This window comes from Physcomitrium patens, chromosome 20 (assembly GCF_059467195.1).
Source record: "Physcomitrium patens ecotype Gransden chromosome 20, ASM5946719v1, whole genome shotgun sequence".
NCBI classification, from domain to species: Eukaryota; Viridiplantae; Streptophyta; class Bryopsida; order Funariales; family Funariaceae; genus Physcomitrium; species Physcomitrium patens.
This window is the reverse complement of record NC_143429.1, coordinates 4,909,205-4,933,166: the sequence shown is the minus strand read 5'-3', so window position 1 is coordinate 4,933,166 and position 23,962 is coordinate 4,909,205. Positions and strand designations below refer to the sequence as shown.

Sequence of the window (23,962 nt, the reverse complement as noted above, 5' to 3'; positions counted from 1 at the left end):
AATCCAAATCTTTGAAAACCTCAGCAAAGCACAAATTCAACCCTAGACGTGGATCTTGGATCAAAACGAAGGGTCCTCTTGGAAATGCCAATCGACAGCAGTAACTTTTTAACACACTGTTCACTTTTTTGTTTTTTTCGTTTTATATTGGTTTTCTGAAGCGGCAATTTGACTCGGCTATGGCTGATGCGAGCTCTGCGGCAACAGCAAAACTCAAATCTAGCTTCGTGCATACACCGTCTCCGCCATCACGTCCTACTTCGTTGAAATCAAACAGAAACGGCGCCGCCGCGGAGGAGGATTGTGCTGTGTGGAGGGAGGGCAGGAGGATTGAGGTACGCCGATGACAGGCAGAGTCTGTAAGTGTTTGTTTCCTCCGCTAGATTTTTCAAGGGTCTTTGCGCGCGTTTTGGTACCTCACCGAGTTTAATAGCCAGGACGCGGAATACGAGGGCTTAGGTTTTAGGGGAGGAGGCTGGTGGCTTGTTGCGATCGTTGGTTGAAAGGGACGGGAGGCTTGGGAGAGTCTATCTATCAATGCTCCGCTGTCGTTGGTTTTGGTCTAGTGAGTGAGTGACAGAAGCGGAGCTTGTGCACGCCGTATGGCGTCTTGAGTTGCTGCGGTGAGCCGGCGATGTGTGGGAGAGAGGTTGAATTAGAAGATCTAAAGCCGAAAGCCCTTTCATCTTCCGGTGTTTCTCTTAGTGGAGGGTGGGAGCGGTATTGATTCGTCACGTCTAGGCTACGAAGCATCACCGACGCTCTGTGTGTTCTGATTATCACAGAGTAGTTGTGCTTTTTGTTCAGAGTGTATTCTTAGGTTTGGCTCTTCTGGTAGTGGTGATTGTCTTGAGTGTATCGCAGCTCGTGCGGCGAATTCAAGGTTGCTGGCGAGGTCGTCTTTGAGTTTAGATGATGTCTTGTTCTGGTTAGGCCCTAACATTGTATTTATCTTTTATTTAGTTCTCCGGTTCAGCACGGTGAGTAGGCTGCCGTTGATGCACCTCAGGCAGGTAAGAGAGCGTGTTATGATATCATGAAGCTGTGCCACTCTGATTATTGTGGAAGGCCTCGTCACTGTACCGACGTCTGTATTTTACTGAACAGTATCCTCGCGGTATTGGTCCCCATCAATTTTTTTGCATAATTTAGGGGATTCTTGAGTGGATAATACGAAATTTGCATGGCTGTCCTGGCAAGGCCACGGAGGTCTGTCTCCTACATTTCCGCCTTTAGCTACTCATCGGTTCAGAACATGAGCTGCTGCGATGTAATGAATGATAATAACCATTAGTCAACCGTGTCGATCCTTTGATCCCACCTCGTGCAGATAGTGAGCTGCTGTGGCAGCTTGGAAGCACATGTTTGTTTAGTGTGTTGAGTACTGTAATTATGGATACGTATGGTAAAAGTCAAGTTCGACCAGTTTTATTCTAAACATTCAATATTCCGCCTCGAATTTGGACAGCTTAGCTTGTTGTTGCAAAGTGAATTGATAGCTCACTGTTTTTATGGCTTAAGCTGCTGTCGGCTGGTCTTTGTTACAGGCAAGGAAATTTTAGATCATATTCAAGTCTGGGTTGCACTTCTCCATTAGCTTTAAGCCATGGTTTGATTGGTAGTGTGTGTGGATCTGAATTAAATAACGTGAGGAATGTGCAGGCTTCAACAACTGTGCTAACGCCACTCTTTGGGATATCTCTGGAATCAAGGACGAGTTTGGTTGAGACCGGGTGTACTCCGACAATTGTAGCTTCCAAGGAATTGGATTCAATCTATGCACATCTTGGAGCGACCATAGCCTCCGGGAACTAAGGTTACCGGAATAAACCACCATGGACAGGGATAAATCAACCGTCGCTGTGCGGGATTATCCTCCTGGATGCTGCCGTTTACCTTCACAAGGACAGTTGACAGCTACCCGTAGGAACAGGACAGATTACTCTAGGGCCCAGGGTCGAGAAAATGGAGCAAAAATGCAGTTGAATAGACCTATAATCGACGTGCCGATGAATTTTGAGGCCTCCTTGAATGACGAAGCTCAACCCAATGATCTAGATTCTGAGCTATACCGACAGAGACGAAAAAGGTATGCTGATCTCTTGCATTTCTACCAACAATTGCAGGAGAAGGGAGAGTCAAATGAGAGAATTAGACCAGATCTTGAAGCTACCAAAAAAATGCAGGAGGAGAAAATGAACTTTGACTGGAAAGGAGTTGGGCATGTTCCAGGTAGTATTGTGGGCGATTTCTTCTTCTATAGAACTGAGCTATTTGTCCTGGGCTTACACCGAGCCATGCAAGCAGGCATTGCTTACACTGAGGTGGGGCAGGAAAAGATTGGGTGCAGCATAGTAGCCTCTGGCGGCTACGAAGACGATGAAGATCATGGTGAGACAATGATTTACACTGGACACGGTGGAAACAATAAAGCCGACAGACGGCAAGTGAAGGACCAGAAACCAGAGGGAGGAAACCTTGCCCTCCTGAATAGTTTGAAGTATAAGCAGCCTGTGCGCGTGATACGTGGCCACTCTGACATTCCAACCAGCCAAAGCCCTTCTAAGAAGATATATTCTTATGATGGATTGTATCAGGTCGTAGATCAATCCTTAGAACTGGGAGCATCCGGCTTCAAGGTGTTCAAGTTCAAACTTGAACGGCTCCCCAACCAGAGAGAGCTAGGGTCTAGGTTGGTTTCCTTCGTGGGCAAGTTGAACAAGGCACCGTCGATACGCACTGGCGTGGTGATAGAAGACCTGTCAGGAGGGCAGGAACCAATCCCCGTTTCTGTTGTCAATACCGTGGATGATACTAGACCCCCTTCTTCTTTCGAATATACCACGAAGCTGCGTTATCCCAAAGGCGTGTCGTTGCGTTCCTCTACAGGTTGCTCTTGCAAGGGTGATTCATGTCACAGCGTAGGTCATCGGTGCTCCTGTGTGCTTAAGAATTCCGGCAAAATGTTGCCCTACAATCAATATGGACATTTGATTCGGGCTGTGCCAGCTGTGTACGAGTGCGGTAGTCGGTGCAAATGCTCTCTAGAGTGCCATAACAGGGTCTGTCAGAAAGGACTGCGGTACCGCCTCGAGATTTTCAAAACTGAGAAAAAAGGCTGGGCGGTAAGGTCATGGGACTTCATTCCGTCCGGTGGGTTTGTTTGCGAATATACTGGCGTGATCATGGACACAAAGACTGCAGATGAGCTTGATGATGATGACTACCTCTTCAACCTGGATTTTAAGCAAGGTAATGAGGCACGCTGGGGAGTTCAACGATCGGACGTCTTTGACAGTGACGACTCTGACATGCCTCCACTTAAGCTGAGTTCTCCGAAGTATGTTATCGATGCCAGCAAATTTGGTGGCGTTGCACGGTTTGTCAACCACAGTTGTACGCCAAACCTTTTCGTGCAATGTGTGCTTTATGATCACGGTGACCTTGATCTCCCTCACGTGATGCTCTTTGCAGGTAGTGACATTAGTCCCTTTCAGGAATTGACGTATGACTATGGCTATGCCCTTAACTCTGTCTATGATTCACATGGGAATCTGAAGAAGAAGGATTGTCACTGTGGTACCCGGAGTTGCAGAAAAAGGCTGTATTAGGTTTGTTCATTGTCATTCCTGGAAAAAACAGTAACCTTGTGGAAGCGCCTGCCAGGAGAAATCATTTGTCAAATTTTCCCATATGATTCACCACCCAATCCCCATGATTCAGCCATTCTTTGTGTAAACTTGTTATTATGTTTTCATCTCATATTGATGGGATCGGCGTTTATTATCTGTTGAAGTTTATTTAAACCGTCATTGTTTTGAAATTGGGAATCAGCTTCTCATCTATACAAGGTATTTCAGATGAGTTGACAAGGCCTGGTAAAGAATATTATCATGCTGCTAGCTTCTCCTTGTTTGAAACTACTGGGTACAAGTAGATACTGAATATTGCGCCCCATGTTTGGTTGGCTGGTGAGGCGTTCATTCTAGCACTCATGTATTTCCAAAGAGGTTTCCGTTGACAAGCTTACTGGAGTGGTTAGTCCATGCACACAAGCTTTGGCTTTAGAGGATTATCTTGAGTGATTAGACTAGCGGTTCCGTGACAGTTCGCACGCTATCCGCATCTGGCAGATCAGCATAGACATACCTATTCCTCAAAAGATATCATCCGAATATACTTCATGCCTTCCTACTATACCATACCCTACTAAGCACAATATGTTTCTCACGTCACAAAGCTACGCTAGGCAGTGAGACACAACTACATTTCTGTAAAAGGGCTATAATTCGAGTAACCATAAGTCCACATTCAGCGATTGTGCGAATGTCAAATGATTCAACGCCCGAAAGTCCTCGACAAGAAGCAACAAATGTCTAAATAGAGCAAGATAGGGATGCGTCCATGATACAAATGGTCACACAACATAAAGCTACTGAAGACAAAAACCCTCTTATTAATTTCGATTTATGAATTGAATCATCAATTAACCAAATTATAATAAATAAATTTTACCAGATGTGTAGACAAATCAGGTTGACAGTTGTTTCCCCTATAAAACTAAAAACTACATCGACACTACGTTGGGCGATAGGAAAATATGATACAATACGCAGTAGATGACCTCCTACTTCATTAGACCTTGCTATTTGAAGGCTAGCTCCCCCATGCCCTGTCACAAGTGCCAGTATTAGAAAAGAACACACAACTCAAGGAAAATCGATTGACCAAGTCTTTTACAAAGACTAGCAACTACTAACAATTATACTTTACACATAGTCTCCCAGTCCCAGGCAATATACTTCTTACATTCATGCACCTTCAGAAAATACTAGGTTACAAATGTATAACCAGAAAAACCTCAAGTACAGATTAAAAATACCTTAAACTGCATCATCATCCTAATCAGCACCACCCCATTGTAAGGCCCGAACTGTAATAAGTGATAATTTCACCATATCAGCAGGCACTTGAAAGTTCTGCAAATAACCAGTAATGTAGCATTCGAAAGGATCACTACTAACAGTTAAACCCCATCCCCTTCAAAACTGTAGTTACAACACTTCAAATCAGCCAAGAAGATCAGCAGGCAGGAGAAACAGACGTAAAAATATCCTGCCAGCTTGAAATCAATCAGGATCCAGCTGTGTAGGTGTAAAAAGCTTGGACACCTTGTATCAGCTCCACTGCTTTACCTGAAAAGAGCCAAATTAAATCGTTTAGGGTACAATTACTTTTATGTATAACTGTAAGGAAGCCAGAGCATCTACCGCGTTATCATCAACAAAATCAATGATGCCTGATATCGAATTAATTTTTTTTTTCAAATTCAAATTCAAATCTTTATTCAAATTTGACAATCTTCTCAACGGTCTCAAATTGGCAGCCTTACCAGCAAGAGAACCAAAAAGAGGCACAGGCTTTAGAGTTTTTTCTACACGTTCCAAACGCCGACTGCAAAGCCAAACAGTTGCACCACACGTTACGCAAGAGAGGGAGGGGAGGTGTTTCTTGCTTAAATTGTTTTTGCGATGTGCAACCAGAAAGACTCTGTACGCATTGAATTGACATGCGAAATCAAGGTTCCAATATTACACATTATATAGAGTAAAATCAAGCTTCCTGTGTATGACTTACTGTGTGTATAGATCGAAGAAAGGGCTCCGCATAAGATAGAGAGCCCACAACACTTGCCTCCTCGTGATCTGCCACATTCGGTGCAAAGGAAGAAATTCAATCCTGTGATATCCCAGTACATTATAACAAAATGTTTTGACCAGTTGTAAGATATTCGACGACTGCAAATAAGACAAATAATGAAGCATCCAAGGCGATCAAAGCAATCAAAATTGAACTTTCCAAAACAAGGACTATATGTGCCTAACATATAATGCAGCACATAGATGTACATAAAATCAACACACAATAATCTGCCTCACCCAAGATATCAGCAAAAACAACCTCGAATTCCTACTTACCTCATTTTTCTCTTGTTTGGAGGGAACACATCTGGGTATTGATTTGTTGCCAAATACGTAGTCAGGAAACAGAGTAGAACCGTACAAAATTGCCATACCAGTTGCATCTATAGCCAATGCTGATAACCACGGCCTCCATGACCGCAATCCATGGCGTCGGATCATCATAACATACAGGAAAGGCCTCAAAATCAAAAGAACCTCTCCAAGAATCTTAAATTTTCTTATTGGTGCTGACGATTTGGGCTCAACTGCAATACAAAAAGACAATATAAATTGAAGTTCTACTTTCAAATGTCCAGCACATTTATCAAAGTAAAAACTATTAACCTTCCTACAGTTGCACCTAACAAATAAGGAATAACAATGTGAGACTTACAATGTTGTGTTGGCGGTGGTGGTGGTGGAGTTGCAACAGGTTTAGCTACAAGCCAAGAAGGCCTAGTGCCAACATTGTTTCGATACTTATTCATAGCTTGTATAGCTCTGGGTTGATTGCTAGAACTAGGCGTGGCTCCCCGAATTTGAGATTTGCCTAGTACGTCACAGTGCGAGGACTCAGGCTTCTCTTCACGGTTCAGAGTTTCGCCTCCATCAATCAGCATTTTGTAACCACTCTTATGCAGCACCAGCAGGCGCATGAAAGCCCTTCATCAAGAATTTCAAAACACATCAACTTAAAACAGCTCAAAATAGATATTGCGTTCCATCAAAACTAAACAAAGGGCAGGTAAAAGATGACTTAAACATAATGCCAGTATCCAAAAGCTAAAGTTGGAATCATATATCATCACAAGAAGGTGAACAAAAAAGCATAGTGTTCTAAATAAAATCCGGGCGAGCTTACTTGAGAGCCTCGACCACAGCTACCGGAGTCCATTTCTGGTCTCTGCCGAGGAAGTGTTCTGAACTCATTTCAACAAGAACCTCTACCTCTTTCACAACTGACAACAGAAGTGGCCACGGGAAAGTCGGATCCTCAGGTGGTCGTACTTGAAACTCCGTAGAGGAGATTTCCGGAGCCGTAGCAACAATATGTTCATTCATGACCGTCACCAGGCCCACCATCGTAGACACTGTATCAACCGCAATCATTCCATTCGGATTAATGGAGTGAGTAACCAACAGAGGTGATTGAATCTTTCACATGGATGTTCATTCAAAAATCATCACTGAAACAAAAGCATCACAAGAACAACCAGACATAGAGGGATCCCATACTGTGTGCTCCCCGAAAAAAATGTCCGTCCAACCATGAACAAGCTAATCAATTCAGAGGCATAACATACAAGCTTCTGGAGCGAGTTCCGAAGAAGTTAAACGCTCCGGCAAGAACCATGTCATTGTCTGCATATCAAGATCCCAGCAACACAAATGAGAGTCCGCCACGATCAGGAGAACCAAATAGCATGGGCGACAGAAACCAGTTTTACAAATCAGTCACAAATTTGAACCCGCGGCAACTGGTTAGCTTAACGATACCAACGTACAGTACAATTCAATATTCGTGTGCAATGATCAGTAATGTCGAACATCTGAGTAATCCATCAATCGCGGACACTGGTTGATTATGAAACCGACGTTTCCAAGAGTTTCGCAACGCCCAGAACGTCACAAATTCATACACGCTAAGATTTGTGCAACATCGGACTGCTATACAAGTCGTTAAGCATGATAAAAGTGACGAAACGGAGAGGTTGTTACGTTTGCAAGGCTTTCGATAGAGGAAAGCCATAAGCGGTTGCGCCGGACCCATTCTTTATATGCCTCCATCGAAACCGTCCGTTCACAATCAGAACCACTCTCCTTGTTTGCAATCCCCAACTCCAGCTGCAGAAATCGAAGCTACCTACCCCACTAAACCATCCTTTTCTCACCCCTTCAAAAAAACCTCTCAAATAGACCTACCTACCCCAATTCCTACTCCACTCTTTGCAACTGTCCCTCATCTCATCAACAACCTACCTACACCTCAACGACAACCTCAAACGCTCAAGCATGTAAATTGGAAGAGACAATATTTGGGACTAGGTCAGAAAACTACACAACGACCTAGGGTTTAAGCCGACCCCCAAAAAAACCAAAAATCAAAAATCACAGAAAATTTAAAGTCTACACAATCATCAGAAAAGGAAATCCGCTCCAATCACTAGAATCAACCGAGCCTCAACAAGACAGAATCATGCCACTGTCACAGCCACCGCTACTACCACGCCACCAAATCGACCATGCAGCAGATCGCACACGCGAACCCAGTCGCGTACGCGACCCGACGAGGTGGGTGAAGAAGCAGCGGCGAGGCGAGAAGGTGGCGAGTGAGGTGAGCAGGGGGGACGGGATGGCAGGTGAACAACGCAGCAGCGAGAGTTGAAACGAGACGGGGTGACTGCACATGAAATTCGGCAGAGTGGCAAGAATGACCCCCCCACTCCCCGAGCTCCTCCTCCTCCTCCGCCGAACGGTGCGGGGAGTGGTCCAGGAGAAGAAGAGGGCGGGCGAGGGCGAAGACGGGGGGATCTTCGTCACCAGGAACCCCCTCTTCTCCCTCCTCGGCCCTCTCCTCCCGCATCCCGCCCCCGCGCTCCATTCTGGCGGGGTTGTGGATACTTCATCCCATGTTTTCATCGACTACATCCGTCCGTCGAGTACACCCATTCACTTTATTCATCTCCTTGCTTCTTCTGTTCATGTACGTCGTACATTCATCTATCCATATATTTCATCCGTGTATTTCATACCATTCTTTTACTTTTTGATTTTGTACATATTCCCTTCGCGCATTCGTTCGGTTCATCCACGTTATTCATCCACTGGGTGGATTCCTTGGTTTTATTCACATAGATTCATGGTGCCTTTAGTTATTGCACATTTGCTCAGTTAAATAGGTGAGGTACTAATGTTGTCCTTGGAATTTGTATAATCGTATTGTCATGTGGAAATAAGTCGGACTGTGCTCCTGGTATGCAGGATTTAAATTGATGCAAATGAGTGTGTTAAATTAATCGGAATACAAGTATGCACCGAGAATATGTTAATTCCAAGTATCTTCGTATTTTCGTACTGGAAAACTACTTTTGCCTGCTTCCTTATTAGACATAAATAATAATGAAATAAAATAGCTAACAAATAATGTATCAGTTTTTGATAGGAGTGTATTTTATTTCAAATTTGAGAACATTTGAGAATTTGCTTTTAATGAAGTGTTTGGCTTTTTGGTTTTATTTCATAATATTTGGCATTAAAATGCATGTATTTGAATATACATATGTATATTTTATAATGTAAACAAAAAATTAGGAATAAGAACATGAATACTGTTTGTATTTTGAATATGTTCTTAAGTAACAATTTTTTTTAAAGTATATTATTGTTTCGGTTTTAGACAAACTACTTATACTTATAACAATGTTAAAGGAAGAGAATTACAAAGCACATTTTTTATTATAACTAATTACTTGTTAGATAAAAATTATATATATATATATATATATATATAAAACTTCTTGATTGCAAGTTTAGTCTCAAGCAGTAGAATAAATTATACAAGTTGACATGTTCATGTTTGTAACTACCATCAAGACCATTAAATAAATTATACATCCATACATACCTGATATGATTTTGTGGCACAAGAAGAAAATATTTAACGTATACAGGGTATAATGATTCTTGGCATACATCAACAATAGAAGATACTTACCAAGCATCTATTACCAATTCGGCCGACAAAGTCGGTGACTCTTTTATCGAGGAGTCGGTGATGGTTAGATGCGAGTTGCTCAGGGCCGCTCCCGGACCAACTAGTTTCACCTCTTTTCAAGCGATTGAAGCCGTGAATGTCTTGTTGCGTGGGTGCTCACAACCCTGTGCTGCTGGTTGGACTAATCTGCAGGCCGTGAAGTAATGTGAAAATATGGGTTACCGGCCGAGTGCGAGTGTATTGATGTCGTTGGAAGAGGTTGTCGTAAAAGAGTTCTCATGTGTGGAGCTTTTTGGTGGTCGTCTGCATGCTGATGAGCTTGAGCAAGCTGGTAACCATGTGGGTGCAAGTTTCGCAACGGTCGATCAGTGGCTCTTGGTCGGAGTGATTTCACTTCATCGACTGAGCCAAATATTCATGGGTTTATTGCTCTTCTTAGCCTGTCTAGCAGATTCCCCCAGACTGCTTCTGAAGGCATATTCCTGTTCTAGTTACAGAAGCATTGAAGAAATGCCATATTGAAGTAGCAGCTTTGACTGGAGCGCCATGGAGGATTGATGGGTTGAATGTACCGAAGAGAGTATACCTCGGAAAGTTGCGGTTGTTTTAATGCATCGCCACATCATCCTAGTATCTCGGCGAAACTGAATCTTTGCCTGAAGGTGACCGCCATATTTGAAGCTCAGGCCGCCTTGGGTGGAGTATCTGAAGACTTACATGACTGATCGTCGTGTATCGATGTCTCAGCCGACTGTTGCTGGAATAAACAGTCGTTAGCGTGCACAAGACCAATAGCCACGCCTGCAGCAAATATGGTGAAGTTGGAATATCTTCGCATCCGTGCTGGTGAAGAAAAGGACATCGACCCCTAGAATCTAAAGGAAATTACGCAGGGTAAGTTTTGATACAGGCGAAGAAAAGAACTACGGACGTTGACCAACTGAGCAATTGCCCCATCGCGGAGAATCTACCCAGAATTTCTACAAAATTTAGCGGCGGATCTAAGCATGTGCTGGAAATCTCATCCTTGTCGCCGATGGCGGTCTCGAATAACTTCGGTTTGCCATCAATGGACCCAGGACATTACCCTCTGTTGAAAGAGCTGGGTTTTCACAACTGAAGCTTCCCAATGAGGTAGACTTGCAGAAGTCCCATGATAGCTCAAAAAAACACATCTGCGTTACTTACTATCTTAACCTGGGAAATTTCCAGATTTGGATACAATGTGCACGTTCTTGGCACTACACACCGTCCCGTAGAATTTCAGATTCTCTGCGCAAATCTTCTGTGTTACACTCAAGGCTTGCATTCTGACCATTATCTAAACAAGCGAAAGTTCACAGACATTGCAACCTTGCGAATTGCACGCATGAAGGATTGCTTGTTTCCCCTCGATAGCAGCTGATGTATAACAACCAAAGATGCACTGCCTCTTCACCATTAGCCCGATATTAGCGAACCAATATATGTTCATATATATATATATATACACATACATACAAGGACGCATGATTCCGTTGAGGACGAAAACTTCAGAACCAAGTCCAAGCGGAGAGGTTTCCTTTATTCTTTCGACCTGCTCTCAATCCATTTTCCAAGAGGCGCAACAATTTGAATATCTCAATCAAGACAGAGAATCCTGAGAGAACAGAAAACGTCAGTCTCGCACAATCCAATGAAACTTGGTTCAAGCTAAAAATCTGATTCAGCCCAAAGAGCACCCAGTGGCACAATGGATGAAAACAGCGTAACCTAGAGAAGATAAGGCGCAGGTAAATTAATAATTGAGTACGCACTCCAGGTCTGCATTTTTACCATTACATGAGGGTATAAAATACTAGGAACTACTGCGAGATCTTGAGTGTGATGTATGGTCTACATTCGGAGCCCACGAGAGGTAGGAGCCTTCCGCTTAGTTCCTCCCACTGACATTTTCCCTGGCAACAGATACGCTTTATGATGTCAGGAAGTACACATGAAAACAGTCTTCAGATATGAAAAACAATAATCACCTCTTTACAAAAAAGGGTATCAATCTATCTGTCAATCTATCTGTCAATCTATACACATATATACATGTAGCTGTAAATCAGATACCATTGTCACAATTCTAACAATCATCACAAGATACAATTACCACATCATGGAAACCATCACTTGATCAGACAAAAGTCAATAGTTAAGATATCTTTTAATTCAATTTCTTTGACAAGATAAGTAGCTGCGCACCTACACACAAGAATTTGGAAAAGACATGTTTGGGCACACTAATTCGTAAGGTCAAATGAACTTCGCCTTACACCCTAATTTATAGTATACAATAATTCGCTGCGTACCAGTTTGCGATGGCAGCATTGAAGGAAAGACTTTCTCTGTCATGGGAGTGTAATTTCGAGTGATCATAGTGTCCCTCCAGTTCTGCGGATGGCCATGACCAATTAAGTTAAGACTCACGAATTCAGGCAAGTGTTTAGTGTACATACAGAAGCCGGGCTAACAAAGATCACTGAATGAACGGATGATCTGGCTCAGTTCAAGATTTTGGGGGCAACTTTGATTTCGAGGTTTAACGAAAGCATCAAACTAGACTAATCGACAACATATGGTCACCAGTTCACATACCATAAGATGACAAGGTTCAAGACGGTTCTGCAGGCTCAATATTTCTTAGTATGACAATCGCTACTTGACCGATACGATAACGTTACCACTGAAACTTACCATGCCGGGTGTTCGCAAGGAAGGAGTATCCCAGGCAGATGGGCCTTTCATGGCTGACTGCATTCGATAGGAAGCCAGGAACTCATCCCAACTCAGTTGTTCAATGTCCTTCTGCACAATGTGTAGGTACATATGTAACGGGAATACCTTTGATTGGTGTTTATCTATAAAGACTTTCTGAACCCAATTGAGTACTAACAACGAAAAGAACTGCCAAGTAAACACATGCGAGGAAAGGATCTATACCTGACCAGCTATTTCATTGCTGACACCTTCTCCAACTTGCTCTCTCACTGCAAACAGAAGAGGCACCCTTAGAAGCTGTATCAACCTAAAATTTTAGAAACCGAGAGTAAGGTTACCTTATGAACGTACGAAACACAGAGGGCCACAAATTTTGTTCACGTTCCATCCATGTTTACTCAAATATACACTGGGACACCTCGTATTTCTAAAAAGTATTGTATCGAAAAAATAGACAAAGTACTCATACGTGAAACAGTAAGGGTAACTTGATGTAGTACATGTTTTAGATGGACCAAAGCCCGGAGTATTTTGAACAGATGCAAAACCGGTGTTGAAGTTAAGACTATTGAAGTTTAGACTGTTGAAGTTGAGAACGCCTCCGCCGGGAGCTTGAAACCTGCCGATTAGGAAGGGTTCTGACTCCAGCACAGGATCAAAGTACACAGTTCCATCTGATCGAGTGTTGGCTATTGTGTTTGGACAGTGCTGCTTTAAGAACTTCTTCAAAGGCATTTTGCGTATGTGCTCGGGAAACTTGGACATCATCAACTGAAGTTGAGTAGTGGCGCTAGCCATGTGCCCATCCCCGATGGCTACGATTGCCGCCGATCTTGACTCCACTGTGTCACCAGTTGAATGTTCAGAGTTAGATCATTTGTCCAAAATGAGAAATGGAATGCCACTGCACTATCGTGTGCCCCTCCCTCGTACACGTAGACTCAACCTTAATATGATCATACAGACACACAGTCAACCATGATTCAAATGTGTGTTAACTGCAGCTAAAAACAGACAATAGTTTAGATCCATGAGGCCGGTGGCACATTGCATCTTCCCAAATGAGAACCGCACAGCTTCAATAACAGGATTGGCTACGTGAGATGTATCCCACGATTTCGCCACTTGTGTGAATGTTGCAGTGATAAAGACGCAACCCTCAAAAGCGCATCCCTTGAATTTCAAGGGTCACGAATCTTGTGAAGCTACACACTGCCCATTGATTGCAAGAGTAACCAGGGCATACGGACCTTGTTATCCAGCCTGCGGCTAGCCTAAAATTCCGGAAGTACATCGCACGACGAAAAGTCATCGCGAGGTATCGATGCCTCAGAACAGGAAAGCATCATCAGCCGCTGTAAACACCTAGATATATTGCTCGTTGAAGGAGAATAGGCAATTAGATATACTTCGAAGCCCTTTACACTTCTGCTTCCTTACACCACACGGTTCCTCCAAACATTGGCCGCTACAATCTCATTAGCACAACGTTACCATGAACTTACACCAGCTTCACCTATGCAACTTTGAAGCCTCCTCGAACTCAAACACATGGATAAAGGCTAACACCCCTCACTATTTCCTACAGAAAACCAATCAATGCGGTATCTGAAAATTTGATTTGATTCCAAGAAAAAAAGAGAGGGGCAAATCGTTTCTAATTTACGATGGTCCCTTTCATTCTGGAGCTCAATTACTGTCGAAATGAGAACAACAACTCCATACAGCAAAAATTCTACATACCTCCACGTCCTTACATAATGAAAACGATACAATGTCTACTCCAATGAGGGAAGAAGGGGGGGGTGGGAGAGAAAAAACTAAAGATAGTTTACCTTCCTGGTCAACTGCGTTACAGACAAGGTTCACAATCCGCAGCTGCTCTTCGAAATCGCTTACTTCTTCGTCAACATTCTCGACTGGCTTAACCTCAGTGGGAGCCGGCAAATTAGTATCCTTGTTTAACAATGCCCTGCGCACCACTGCGGCTTTCTTCGGCCGCCCCATAGCCCCCCTTCTTATATACCCCGTTCTCCTTGCCTCGCGCCGTGTCTTCTCCCTAAAACACTTCAGAAAAATTCCGCGCGACCCTAATCCCAATCGCAGCTATCCTCGCCCATCCTTAAGCACTCACTAATCCCCTCCAAGCAACTTCATCATGAACACAAAGTGTACCGGAATCACCGAACCAAAGCTCCACTTCCAAATTCCTTCATACCCTCTCAACAACGGTTGGATTCGCGCAAAATAAGCGGTGTCGGAGAGAAACGGAGCTCCATGGATTCACGAGACACGGTAGAAACGCAGAGATTCGACAGGAAGAGAAAGTGAGGAGGGGCGAAACGAGACGACGCAAGGGTGAGGGAATGATGGATTTGAAAGAGGTAGGAGATGACCGGACCGTCCGGGCAAGGATTTGAAATCAGGCAGTTCAACGTTCTCTATTTTCAAGTCCTGCGAGTCAAAGCTGAAGGCGCCATATCGGTTAAATATTTTTAAAATGAACAACGACGCGGCCAGCACAGCATGTTGGCAGAGCTGGCTTGCTGACCTGGCTCGAACGTTACCGCAAGAGAGAAAAGTTACCCTTGCACTGGGTTATATGTTGTCCGGCAGGGTGAATTTCATAACATCCTTATACCGAACCGGTATTACTTTCTGTCATTAAGTACAACTCCATTCTCCAAGAAATAACCTAGTGAAAATTTTCCATTATCGAATTTCAGAATTTTCTTGTTAAATTTTCTGACACTGTAAATAAATCATTAAAAAAAAACGTGACCATAGTTTTAAATATATATATATATATATATATAATTCAAAAATATAGTGGATGCTAGAAGAAGCTTAATATTATGTTATGTAGATTTATATTTTTAATGAAAAAAACCATCACAAAAAATTATATATATATATATATATATATATATATATAATCAATTCATAAGTTTGGATTGTTGCAATGTCAAGAAACAATATTACAGCTTGAAATGAAGAAAAAAGGAGTATCAAATTGAAGATGTATATTTTATATTTAATTATTTTAATTAATTTTATATTATAAGAAAATAAATAAATAAATAAAAACTAAAACTAAAAAAATAAAAAATCGCAATGAATCTATATTTTTTTATAGAAAAAAAAGAATATCAAATTGAAGTTGTTTTATTTTATATTTAATTATTTCAGTTTATTTTAAATTATAAAAAAGGAAAGAAAAAACTAAAATTAAAATGAAATCACAATGAATCTACATTTGTTCAATGATCTGTAATATAGTGACAAATGAGTAATTATTATTTATATAATGTTCTATCTATAAACTTCTAATATAATTTTTATTTTTATTTATTTTTAATGTGAAAAAAAATAAAATTTATTGAGTAATATTCCAAAACAATTCTTTTATATCTATAGTTAAGAGCCATGAAAAATCAAAATTTACATAAAAGAAGAAATATGAAATAAAAACTTAATTTAATTTACAATTCTTTTATTTTGTTTTATATCTGTGAAATTGTTTTGATAATGTAATTTGCTATTCCATTCCATATATTAAGAGTGCTTCTTACATACAATATATATATATATATATATATATATATATATATATATATGCACAATATGATAAGATGAAAATTCAACTTCCCACTATTGAAGCTACCACATATCTAATATACATGCCTATTTTTTTATAGAAAAATCTTAATATTTTTTTAATCTTATATATATATATATATATATATAAAAACATATATTAAGCTTTAAATCTAAAACAAATAAACAAAAAAAGAAATTTAGTAAAGCAACCACTTATTAAGATTAATGTTATAGAAGATTAAATTTAGAATGATTGAGAATGACATCCATAAAAAATTGTGCAACTTAAAAACTAATACACATAGATTGACTAGCTTTACATGTCTAATAAATAGCCATATTGATTAATATATTTACTTAGGTAAGTAGAACTTAATAGAAGTAGTTAAGATTATGTTAAATTATTGATATCTTTTTCGAAAGCTTTCTAGAAGCCTTGTAAATTTTATACATGTTTATAAGTAGTTGATAGGTTAATAACTTGGCTAACAAATTAGCTATATGTTGTGTATTTAGTCTCTTGTATTACAAGTTAGTAATGTGGTGCATGTGTCAAAAACTTATCCTTCAAATTAGACATATGTCTTACAAGTTTGATTCATGTCATATAGCATATAGAACATTGTCACATAGTTCTTTAGTAGATAGTATATATAGAGTGAAGCTTTCTACACACTTGTTGAAATCTTTCTTGTCCTCTATCTTAGTTCAAGACTTTATAGTTCTATATGCATTTGATAATAGCAATTATAATTTCAATTCTATATCTATTATTTTAATTTTTAAAATTTTTAAAATTTAATATAGTTTAATTTAGTTTTTCATTTTATTTCATTTTATTTTATATAAAAGAATATATATATTTATTTTAATTTTTTTTATAATTTATGTCTTTCAAAATCTAATAAGAATTTTAATTTTTATATTTTTTTGGTTTTAGAAGTAAGTGAATTATTTCACTTCTTATTGTTATGTTTTATAAGTGAGTGGATTATCTCTTTTTTTATTTTTTTATTTTACAAGTGAGTAGATTATCAGACTTCTTATTATTGTGTCTTAAAGATTTTGGACTACACATCTTTGAACCAATAATTTTTGTTTTTTTAACATCATTTTTTTCTTTAAAAAAGTAAATTATTATTCTTTGTTGAAATTTTTATTTAATATTAGAGATTACAAGTTACCTTCTTTTAATTTAATTTAAAGATTTTTTAAAGTTTTCTATCATAGAAATAAAAGGGAAAAAAAAATGAGAATAGATTTGTAATTATTACAAATCTTTACAAGCTTGTCAATACTAGTGAAGTAGAAATTTCACATACTACTAATATAAACTATAAAAATATTATTCCTATAGCTATAGAAGAAGTTAATAATAAAATTTAATTTTTTATGCTAAGAATTTATGCAATCAAGAGAAACAAGTAGATAAATTTTACAAATGAATTGAATAAGTCTTATTACTACAAATATAAAAGATGCAAAGATTAGTGTACTAGAGAGGTTTAATGGAATAAGATCAAAATTGTGGGGATTTTTATAACAAGTTAAGCTCTATTTAAGATTAAATCCTTCTTAATATTTTGATGGATTTATTCAAGTTAGATTCATAGGCTCATTTCTATCTATGATTTTTTTTTGATTTGTATTTTTTATTGCTTAGAATTTTCTATTCTTATATGATCTAAATTTATTCTTGGAAGTATTTTAGGCCAAAATTGGTAAGAAAAATTAAGAAACAATAGCAAATGTGAACTAAAACAAATCCCAATTAGTTAAAAGCATATTCTAATTCACAACAATTTAATTACTTAAATGTTCTAATAATTGTTGATTAATTTTTTATTTGATATTCAAAAATTTCAATGACATACCAATTGTAAAATAAAACAAACCATCCTAATAAGTAATTTCATCTAATTCACAACTACTAATTAACTTATGAGTGATTAAATAAAAATTCCTCCTACTTCTTGTTAAGAGAATTTAACCAATCTAACAAATTAAATTCACTCTCAAGCAATCACAAGCCACACAACATTACTACTGAATGAACTTACCATACACACTTAGCAGTTATTCTACTACTGAATGAACTTGCCATGCACACTTGGGAGTTATTCTACTACTGAATGAACTTACCAGGGCCGCAGCTCCATGATTCTCTCCAACTTTGACTCCAGCGCTTCTTCACGCTACTAGTCGTCAAGAATCTCGTCCGAGCATGAGCGAGCAAGTTAAGCAGTTACAGAAGGCTTTGGTCGAAAAAATGGAGGTCACTACGGCCGCTACCCTTAAAAGATCCGCTGTTGCAATTTATAATATTGAACATGAGGACACAAAACCATTGCTTGCAAGCAGGATTCCTTTGAGACTAGGTACACGTTAATTTAAATAAGCTTTTATTAGGTGACGGTCTGAGCAATCCACAAGCCTCACTCGTCACAAGCGACAGATTCGGTGGCTAATATGTAGTCTAATCCTATATATGATAATAGCCTTCTATAGCTACAGAACTATGCTCTATACTGTGCATGATGAACTTATGCTAATGCAGTTATCTTCGAAGTGATGCTCTAGTTGTTTGGTCAGAACTCCATCGACATCCTGTAATTGGAACTGTTGATGCTACCACCGACTCTATGACTTCGATGAGGATCAATAGTAATATAGGAATCTCAATCGCAATCAAACTCCACCTTGATTCTCCAATCACCGTAGCTATAGGAGGACAACAAAACACTCGCACCACTTCAACCTTACTGTCGACTGCTAATACCTGGAAGAAAACCGGAACGTATTGAGTAGTATGCAATACACACTTTTCTATCTTGGCATAGAGTCCTACATCTCTTAGTTTTTGTAATACATGACGAAAATGAAATTCATGTTCTTCTATGTTCTTAGAATAGATTAAGATGTCGTCTAGGTAATAAACAACAAAATCATCTAAAAACTCTCAAAAGACATCATTCATTAGATGTTGGAATGCTGCTCGTGCATTTGTAAGTCCAAAAGGTATGACGTTGTATTCGAAATGTCCATACCTTGTTCGAAACATAGTCTTCTATTAATCTCTTTCTTTGATGCATACCAGATTGTATGCTCTTCGTAGATCTATTTTTATATAGATCTTAGCTTGATTCAATTGATTAAGGAGTCCAGATCTCAAAGATAGAGGGTACCTATTTTTGATAGTGATTTTGTTGAGTCCTCGATAATCGACACATATTCACAATGATCCGTCTTTTTTCTTCACAAATAAAATTGGAACTCCTGCTGGAGATTTAGAATGGCATATGAAGTTATTGGCCAAATTCTCTTCAATATATTCTTTGAGTTCAACCAACTCATTTTGAGATAAATTATAGATTGGTCCAAATGGTGGTTGTGTTCTTTCTTGAAGGTCAATTGAGCAGTCATAGGAACGATGTTCTGGAAGAGTATCCACATTCTTCTTCTCAAATACATCTTGAAAATCTTGATATTGGCTTCGAATGAAACTTGAAGTCTTTCCACCAGTAGAAACAAGTGTGGCATAAATGACATAAGGTGATCCTTCTTTTGCAGCATGCAAGAAAGTACTTGCACTTACAAATATAGGTTTAATTATACTAGACTTATAACTTTCTACTTGATTAATTATGCTCTTAGTTATACTTTCAGAAAAGTGAAGACTATGAGAAGTCCAATCTATTTTAGGATTATATTTTTCTAGCCATGATAAACCTAAAATAATTAGATTAGAAAGAAATCTAATGATATTAAATATTACAAAGCTACTATGACTTTTAGTTGCTATTTCTATAGGAAGGATTTTATGAGTAACATCTCTTGAAGACAACGGATGACCATCTATGAGTTTTACATGAACTGGTTTAGTTTTCTTCACTAAAAATATGCTATGTCTTTTAGCAAATTCTTCATCTAAGAAACATGCTGAGGCTCTTGAATCTAGCAAGGCAGAGGTTTTGTAATGTTTAGGTCCTAAAATAATATTCATTGTAAAATATGGAGACAATTTTGAGGAGAGGATAGGACCTTCATTAGGCGTTGTATAAGGTTCCAACCGCGCAGTCCCTATTGTACTTAGACAAATTCGTTTTTCGACATGCTATCTTCTTTGATCGCCGTACTCCTCATTTTGTGGTTGCCTTGCTTCTTTAGATAATGCTGAGCAATGTGCTTAGATTCTCTACAATATAAGCACAATCCTTCTTGACAACAACAAATCTTTTCTTGCTTAATAAGAGGTTTGAAACGTACCGCATCAATTTGCATATCTTCTACTTCCGAATATATGTGTTGATGAGATATTGGTGTTGCCATTGAATTATAATAACGTTGAGGTCCACTTATGTGGTTCTCAGATCAAAATTCAAAAAGACGATTGTCGCACTTCACTGCAAAGTCAATTGCTTGACTCATTGTTTGAAGATCAAGTAAGTTGAGCATTAATTTTTTTACCTCATATTATAATCTGTAGAGAAATTGGCTAATAAGTGTAGCATCATCTTATTTAATATCAATTGCAAGTTGTCAAAATTGTGAAGCATACAATGTTACTGATCGTTTGTCTTGTCGCAAATATAGATCTTATTGGTTGCAACATGAATTACATCATTTTTTCCATACATGGATCAAAATTTTGCCAAAAAAGCCTTTAGATTATCCAATATTGGATCTCGTCGTTCAAGAAAAGATGAAAATCATGATAATTCTGAACTTGAAAGAAGCGTACCAATGAATCTAACTTGTAATCTTGGAATTGAATAGCTTTGAGGTTGAAGTTCAATCACAAGTTGTACTTAATTGATAAATCCTCTAAACTTTGATCTGGTGCTATCAAACTTCTCGGATACGACAATTCTTAGTTTTTTAACACTGAAAGGACGTTCCACCATAGGAAAAGGGACATGATTTAGTGCAGTTGTTGAAGCAGCTCCAATCATTTCTATACCTTTACTTCCTACCAATCTTATTACTCTTTGTGGTGGTAAATTGAATTGATGCATTGCAAATATGAACTCTGTCAATTGCTCTTGTATTTGTGCCATTGCACTCTTCATTTCAATAAGTTCTGCCATAATAACATTCAAAATAGAGAAGATGTCTAATATCGCTCAAGAAAAATAGAAGAAAGGGCCTGAGAACAAAAAGAATACTAAAGACAATATCAATTTAGAAGAGGGTAATCCGCAACTTCTAATATGCTTATATCTTATAAAGAGAAAGGAATAATCTATTCTTAATCAAGATTAGATAAAGTTCTAATATTATAAGTTTACTATTGTCAAGTTGTCAAGGACAAGAATATGATAAAAATAAATAAATAAGTGAGACTTCTCTCAAAGAAAGATGACAAAATAGAAATAACTTGATATGTATATTAAGAAAGAAACTAGAATGGCTATTGCCAATAGCCAAGAAAACTAGAGACCCTTGAAACTAGACTCGAAGCAAGAAAGGAATTGACAAGAGTGAAGAAGGCTTCACTCTTGTCTTTATATACACTATCTAAGTAGGGACTACGTGGCAACGTTCTATAGGACCTCCAATATGTGTTGACTTTGTAGGATACATGCCTTGACTTACAAGGCAAGTTTTTTTACATGTGGACTACATAGTTAGCTTGGTCTTTAGCTAACAACATGTGTGGCACATGGCCAACTTGTTGACGACGTTTTTAATCCAAAAAGTCAATTAAAGACACCTATAAAATCAAAGTAATATCTTTAAAGCTTCTAGGAAGCTTCTATAGTAAATATTATAGAATTAATTTAGTTTTACCTACTTTTACTTACTTCTATCTATTTATACATGTAATTACTGGCTTACATGCATATGTCCATGATAAATACTCCTATTCGCCATCATCTTATGTTTGCTATAAAAAATCTATTTGTTATGGAAATTATCTTAATAAATTCTACTCTAGATTATATATCTATTATTAGTAATCTATTTTCTATTTCTACTAAAAATTCTATTATTAACTCACTAAATCTATGATTTTAGGCACCATAAGTTCATTTTTTGTGATAAATTTCTTAATGAGTCAATTGAATGACTCACAACAAAAATAAAATTCTAATTTTTATGATAAGAATCACAATAAATTATCAATCATATTACAAAATTTTAAAATCTTATTTGTAATGTGGATTTGAATGATAAAGCTCTCTTCAATTATATTTATAATATAAATTATAAATATAATAACAAAAAATTATTTTATTAATATATAAAATAAATTAATTATAATAATTTATTTTTTAAGTCCTTGCATGTAATAATTGATTTTTTAAAAGAAGAAAAGAATAAAGATTTGGTTAGAGGAGAACAAATCAAGTTATCATAATAGCTTATAAGTTTTCAAGTGCTTATTCATCAAGGTTAGAATCTTTGTAAATTGATACAACTAAATGAAGTAGTTGATATTTAAAGAAAAAAAATTAAATCAAGCAATTGTCACTTTAAAAAAAGACCAACATTATTGTATAAATTATATTTATATTATAGAAAAGAAATTTTTAAGATATAATTTTTTTACATCAAATTAACTTGATTCAAAATAAAGAATATAAATTTGAATATGAAAAAGTCAAAATACAAATATATCCAATTCTAATAGAGATCTTGTAGTTGAATAACTTTAGTCTATCAAATATTAGTCTTGTATTACCATCAAATATAATACTATGTTTGAAACTTCTTATAGTTATTGCAACTTCAAATTATATATTTTTAGTTCAAGCACTTTTAGACATTAGTACTTTGTTGTGTAAACAAAGAGTATAACATACAATACATTGAGTACTATAAACCAATCACAAAGTATGTAATCTAAATCAAATACAAATATATACCTGATATATCTTGAAAGAAAGATTATTAATCTATACCAAACTAAGTTAAGCTATCTATCACATTATAAAAGAAAAATCCAAGAAAACAAGTATGAAGATAAGAAAAGCCTTAAAGCTTTACTAAATGGCTAAATCACCATAGCCAAGCAAACCTTCACAATAAATTTTTTCTCTCTCAAAAATCATGCATAAGATTTGACTTCATAAGAATGTTAAGTCAAGGATTTTTTTCTACCTAAGTACTCACACCTTAGTTGACATGAACAAAGTCAATTAATGAAAAAACTATCAATAGATGAAAAACCACTAACCTAACTAAATTATATCTATTTAATAGAATTTGGTATCTAATGCTATATTATGTGACAACTATTGAGTGAATAAAGATCATTATATACAACACATTGAGTAATATAAATCAATTACAAAGTATGTAATTTAAATCAAATACAAATATATACCTAATACACCTTCAAGTACCTTCTTTAGTTGATTAAAAGCCCCTCCAATCAAAAAAGACTACAAAATACACATTATTGAAGATGATCATACAAAAGTATGGTAGCAACCTTTTTTTTTTTTTTACCACATGCAAAATAAGAAAGATCAATTAGTACAATTGCTAATTTAAGATGTATAGAGTTACCATTAAGAAGATGACAAAGAATTTAATTTTGTGAATGCTTCTAACATTCTTATCCATCCTTGCCTTCCAACAACAAAATACTACTAGACAACACATCCTTTACATGTAGAATTATGCACCCCATATTAATATAAAGTATTGTAGGCACTTCATGTTATAAATATATATAATCTTCTTTGAAGAATCTTTACAATTGAAGTTGATAAGCTCTATTATGAATGCAAGTATATTATAAAGTATTACGATATTGAATAATAGATAAGTTTTTTATAACTATAAGCATGGCTTGTTTAAAAAATTCTATTAGATCATATAGATATTGAGTCCAAATTCCAAGATTATATAAATTTATAATTGAAGTTAGTTGAATCAAAGAACTTGCTATAAGTTTATTTTAGTTTCTCATATATTGAGCTAGGTAGAA

At 37.4% G+C, this 23,962-nt stretch overlaps 3 protein-coding genes across 8 annotated transcripts; 1 reads left to right on the top strand and 2 right to left on the bottom strand.

The window, feature by feature from the left end:
* The first annotated feature begins 182 nt into the window (after positions 1 to 182).
* LOC112273076 (histone-lysine N-methyltransferase, H3 lysine-9 specific SUVH4) lies at positions 183 to 3,726 on the top strand. 3 transcript variants are annotated; one of them, XM_024501433.3, is made up of 2 exons: positions 183 to 335; positions 1,663 to 3,726. In XM_024501433.3, the coding sequence occupies exon 2, from the start codon at positions 1,836 to 1,838 to the stop codon at positions 3,609 to 3,611; it is 1,776 nt and encodes a 591-aa protein (XP_024357201.1). In that variant the 5' UTR covers positions 183 to 335; positions 1,663 to 1,835; the 3' UTR covers positions 3,612 to 3,726. The 3 variants fall into 3 exon arrangements, with proteins under 3 accessions (XP_024357201.1, XP_024357202.1, XP_024357203.1); XM_024501434.3 differs by having other exon boundaries at positions 220 to 359; XM_024501435.3 differs by lacking the exon at positions 183 to 335 and adding an exon at positions 409 to 1,013.
* A 707-nt stretch (positions 3,727 to 4,433) lies between these two features.
* LOC112273078 (peroxisome biogenesis protein 16) lies at positions 4,434 to 8,553 on the bottom strand. Of its 4 annotated transcripts, none has more exons than XM_024501438.3 (10): positions 7,683 to 8,456; positions 7,268 to 7,325; positions 6,826 to 7,054; positions 6,358 to 6,626; positions 5,979 to 6,229; positions 5,638 to 5,705; positions 5,393 to 5,454; positions 5,105 to 5,195; positions 4,883 to 4,933; positions 4,434 to 4,672 (listed from the first exon to the last, which is right to left on the bottom strand). In XM_024501438.3, the coding sequence occupies exons 1-8, from the start codon at positions 7,749 to 7,751 to the stop codon at positions 5,134 to 5,136; spliced, it is 1,068 nt and encodes a 355-aa protein (XP_024357206.1). In that variant the 5' UTR covers positions 7,752 to 8,456; the 3' UTR covers positions 4,434 to 4,672; positions 4,883 to 4,933; positions 5,105 to 5,133. The 4 variants fall into 4 exon arrangements, with proteins under 4 accessions (XP_024357206.1, XP_073385530.1, XP_024357205.1 ...); XM_073529429.2 differs by having other exon boundaries at positions 4,883 to 4,979; positions 7,683 to 8,447; XM_024501437.3 differs by having other exon boundaries at positions 4,883 to 5,195; positions 7,683 to 8,553.
* A 2,642-nt stretch (positions 8,554 to 11,195) lies between these two features.
* On the bottom strand, positions 11,196 to 14,829 carry LOC112273049 (uncharacterized). Its single transcript, XM_024501383.3, has 6 exons — positions 14,259 to 14,829; positions 12,924 to 13,265; positions 12,646 to 12,692; positions 12,400 to 12,510; positions 12,015 to 12,096; positions 11,196 to 11,615 (listed from the first exon to the last, which is right to left on the bottom strand). Exons 1-6 carry the CDS (start codon positions 14,428 to 14,430, stop codon positions 11,554 to 11,556), a joined length of 816 nt encoding a protein of 271 aa, XP_024357151.1. The 5' UTR covers positions 14,431 to 14,829; the 3' UTR covers positions 11,196 to 11,553.
* Between the last annotated feature and the right edge of the window lie 9,133 nt (positions 14,830 to 23,962).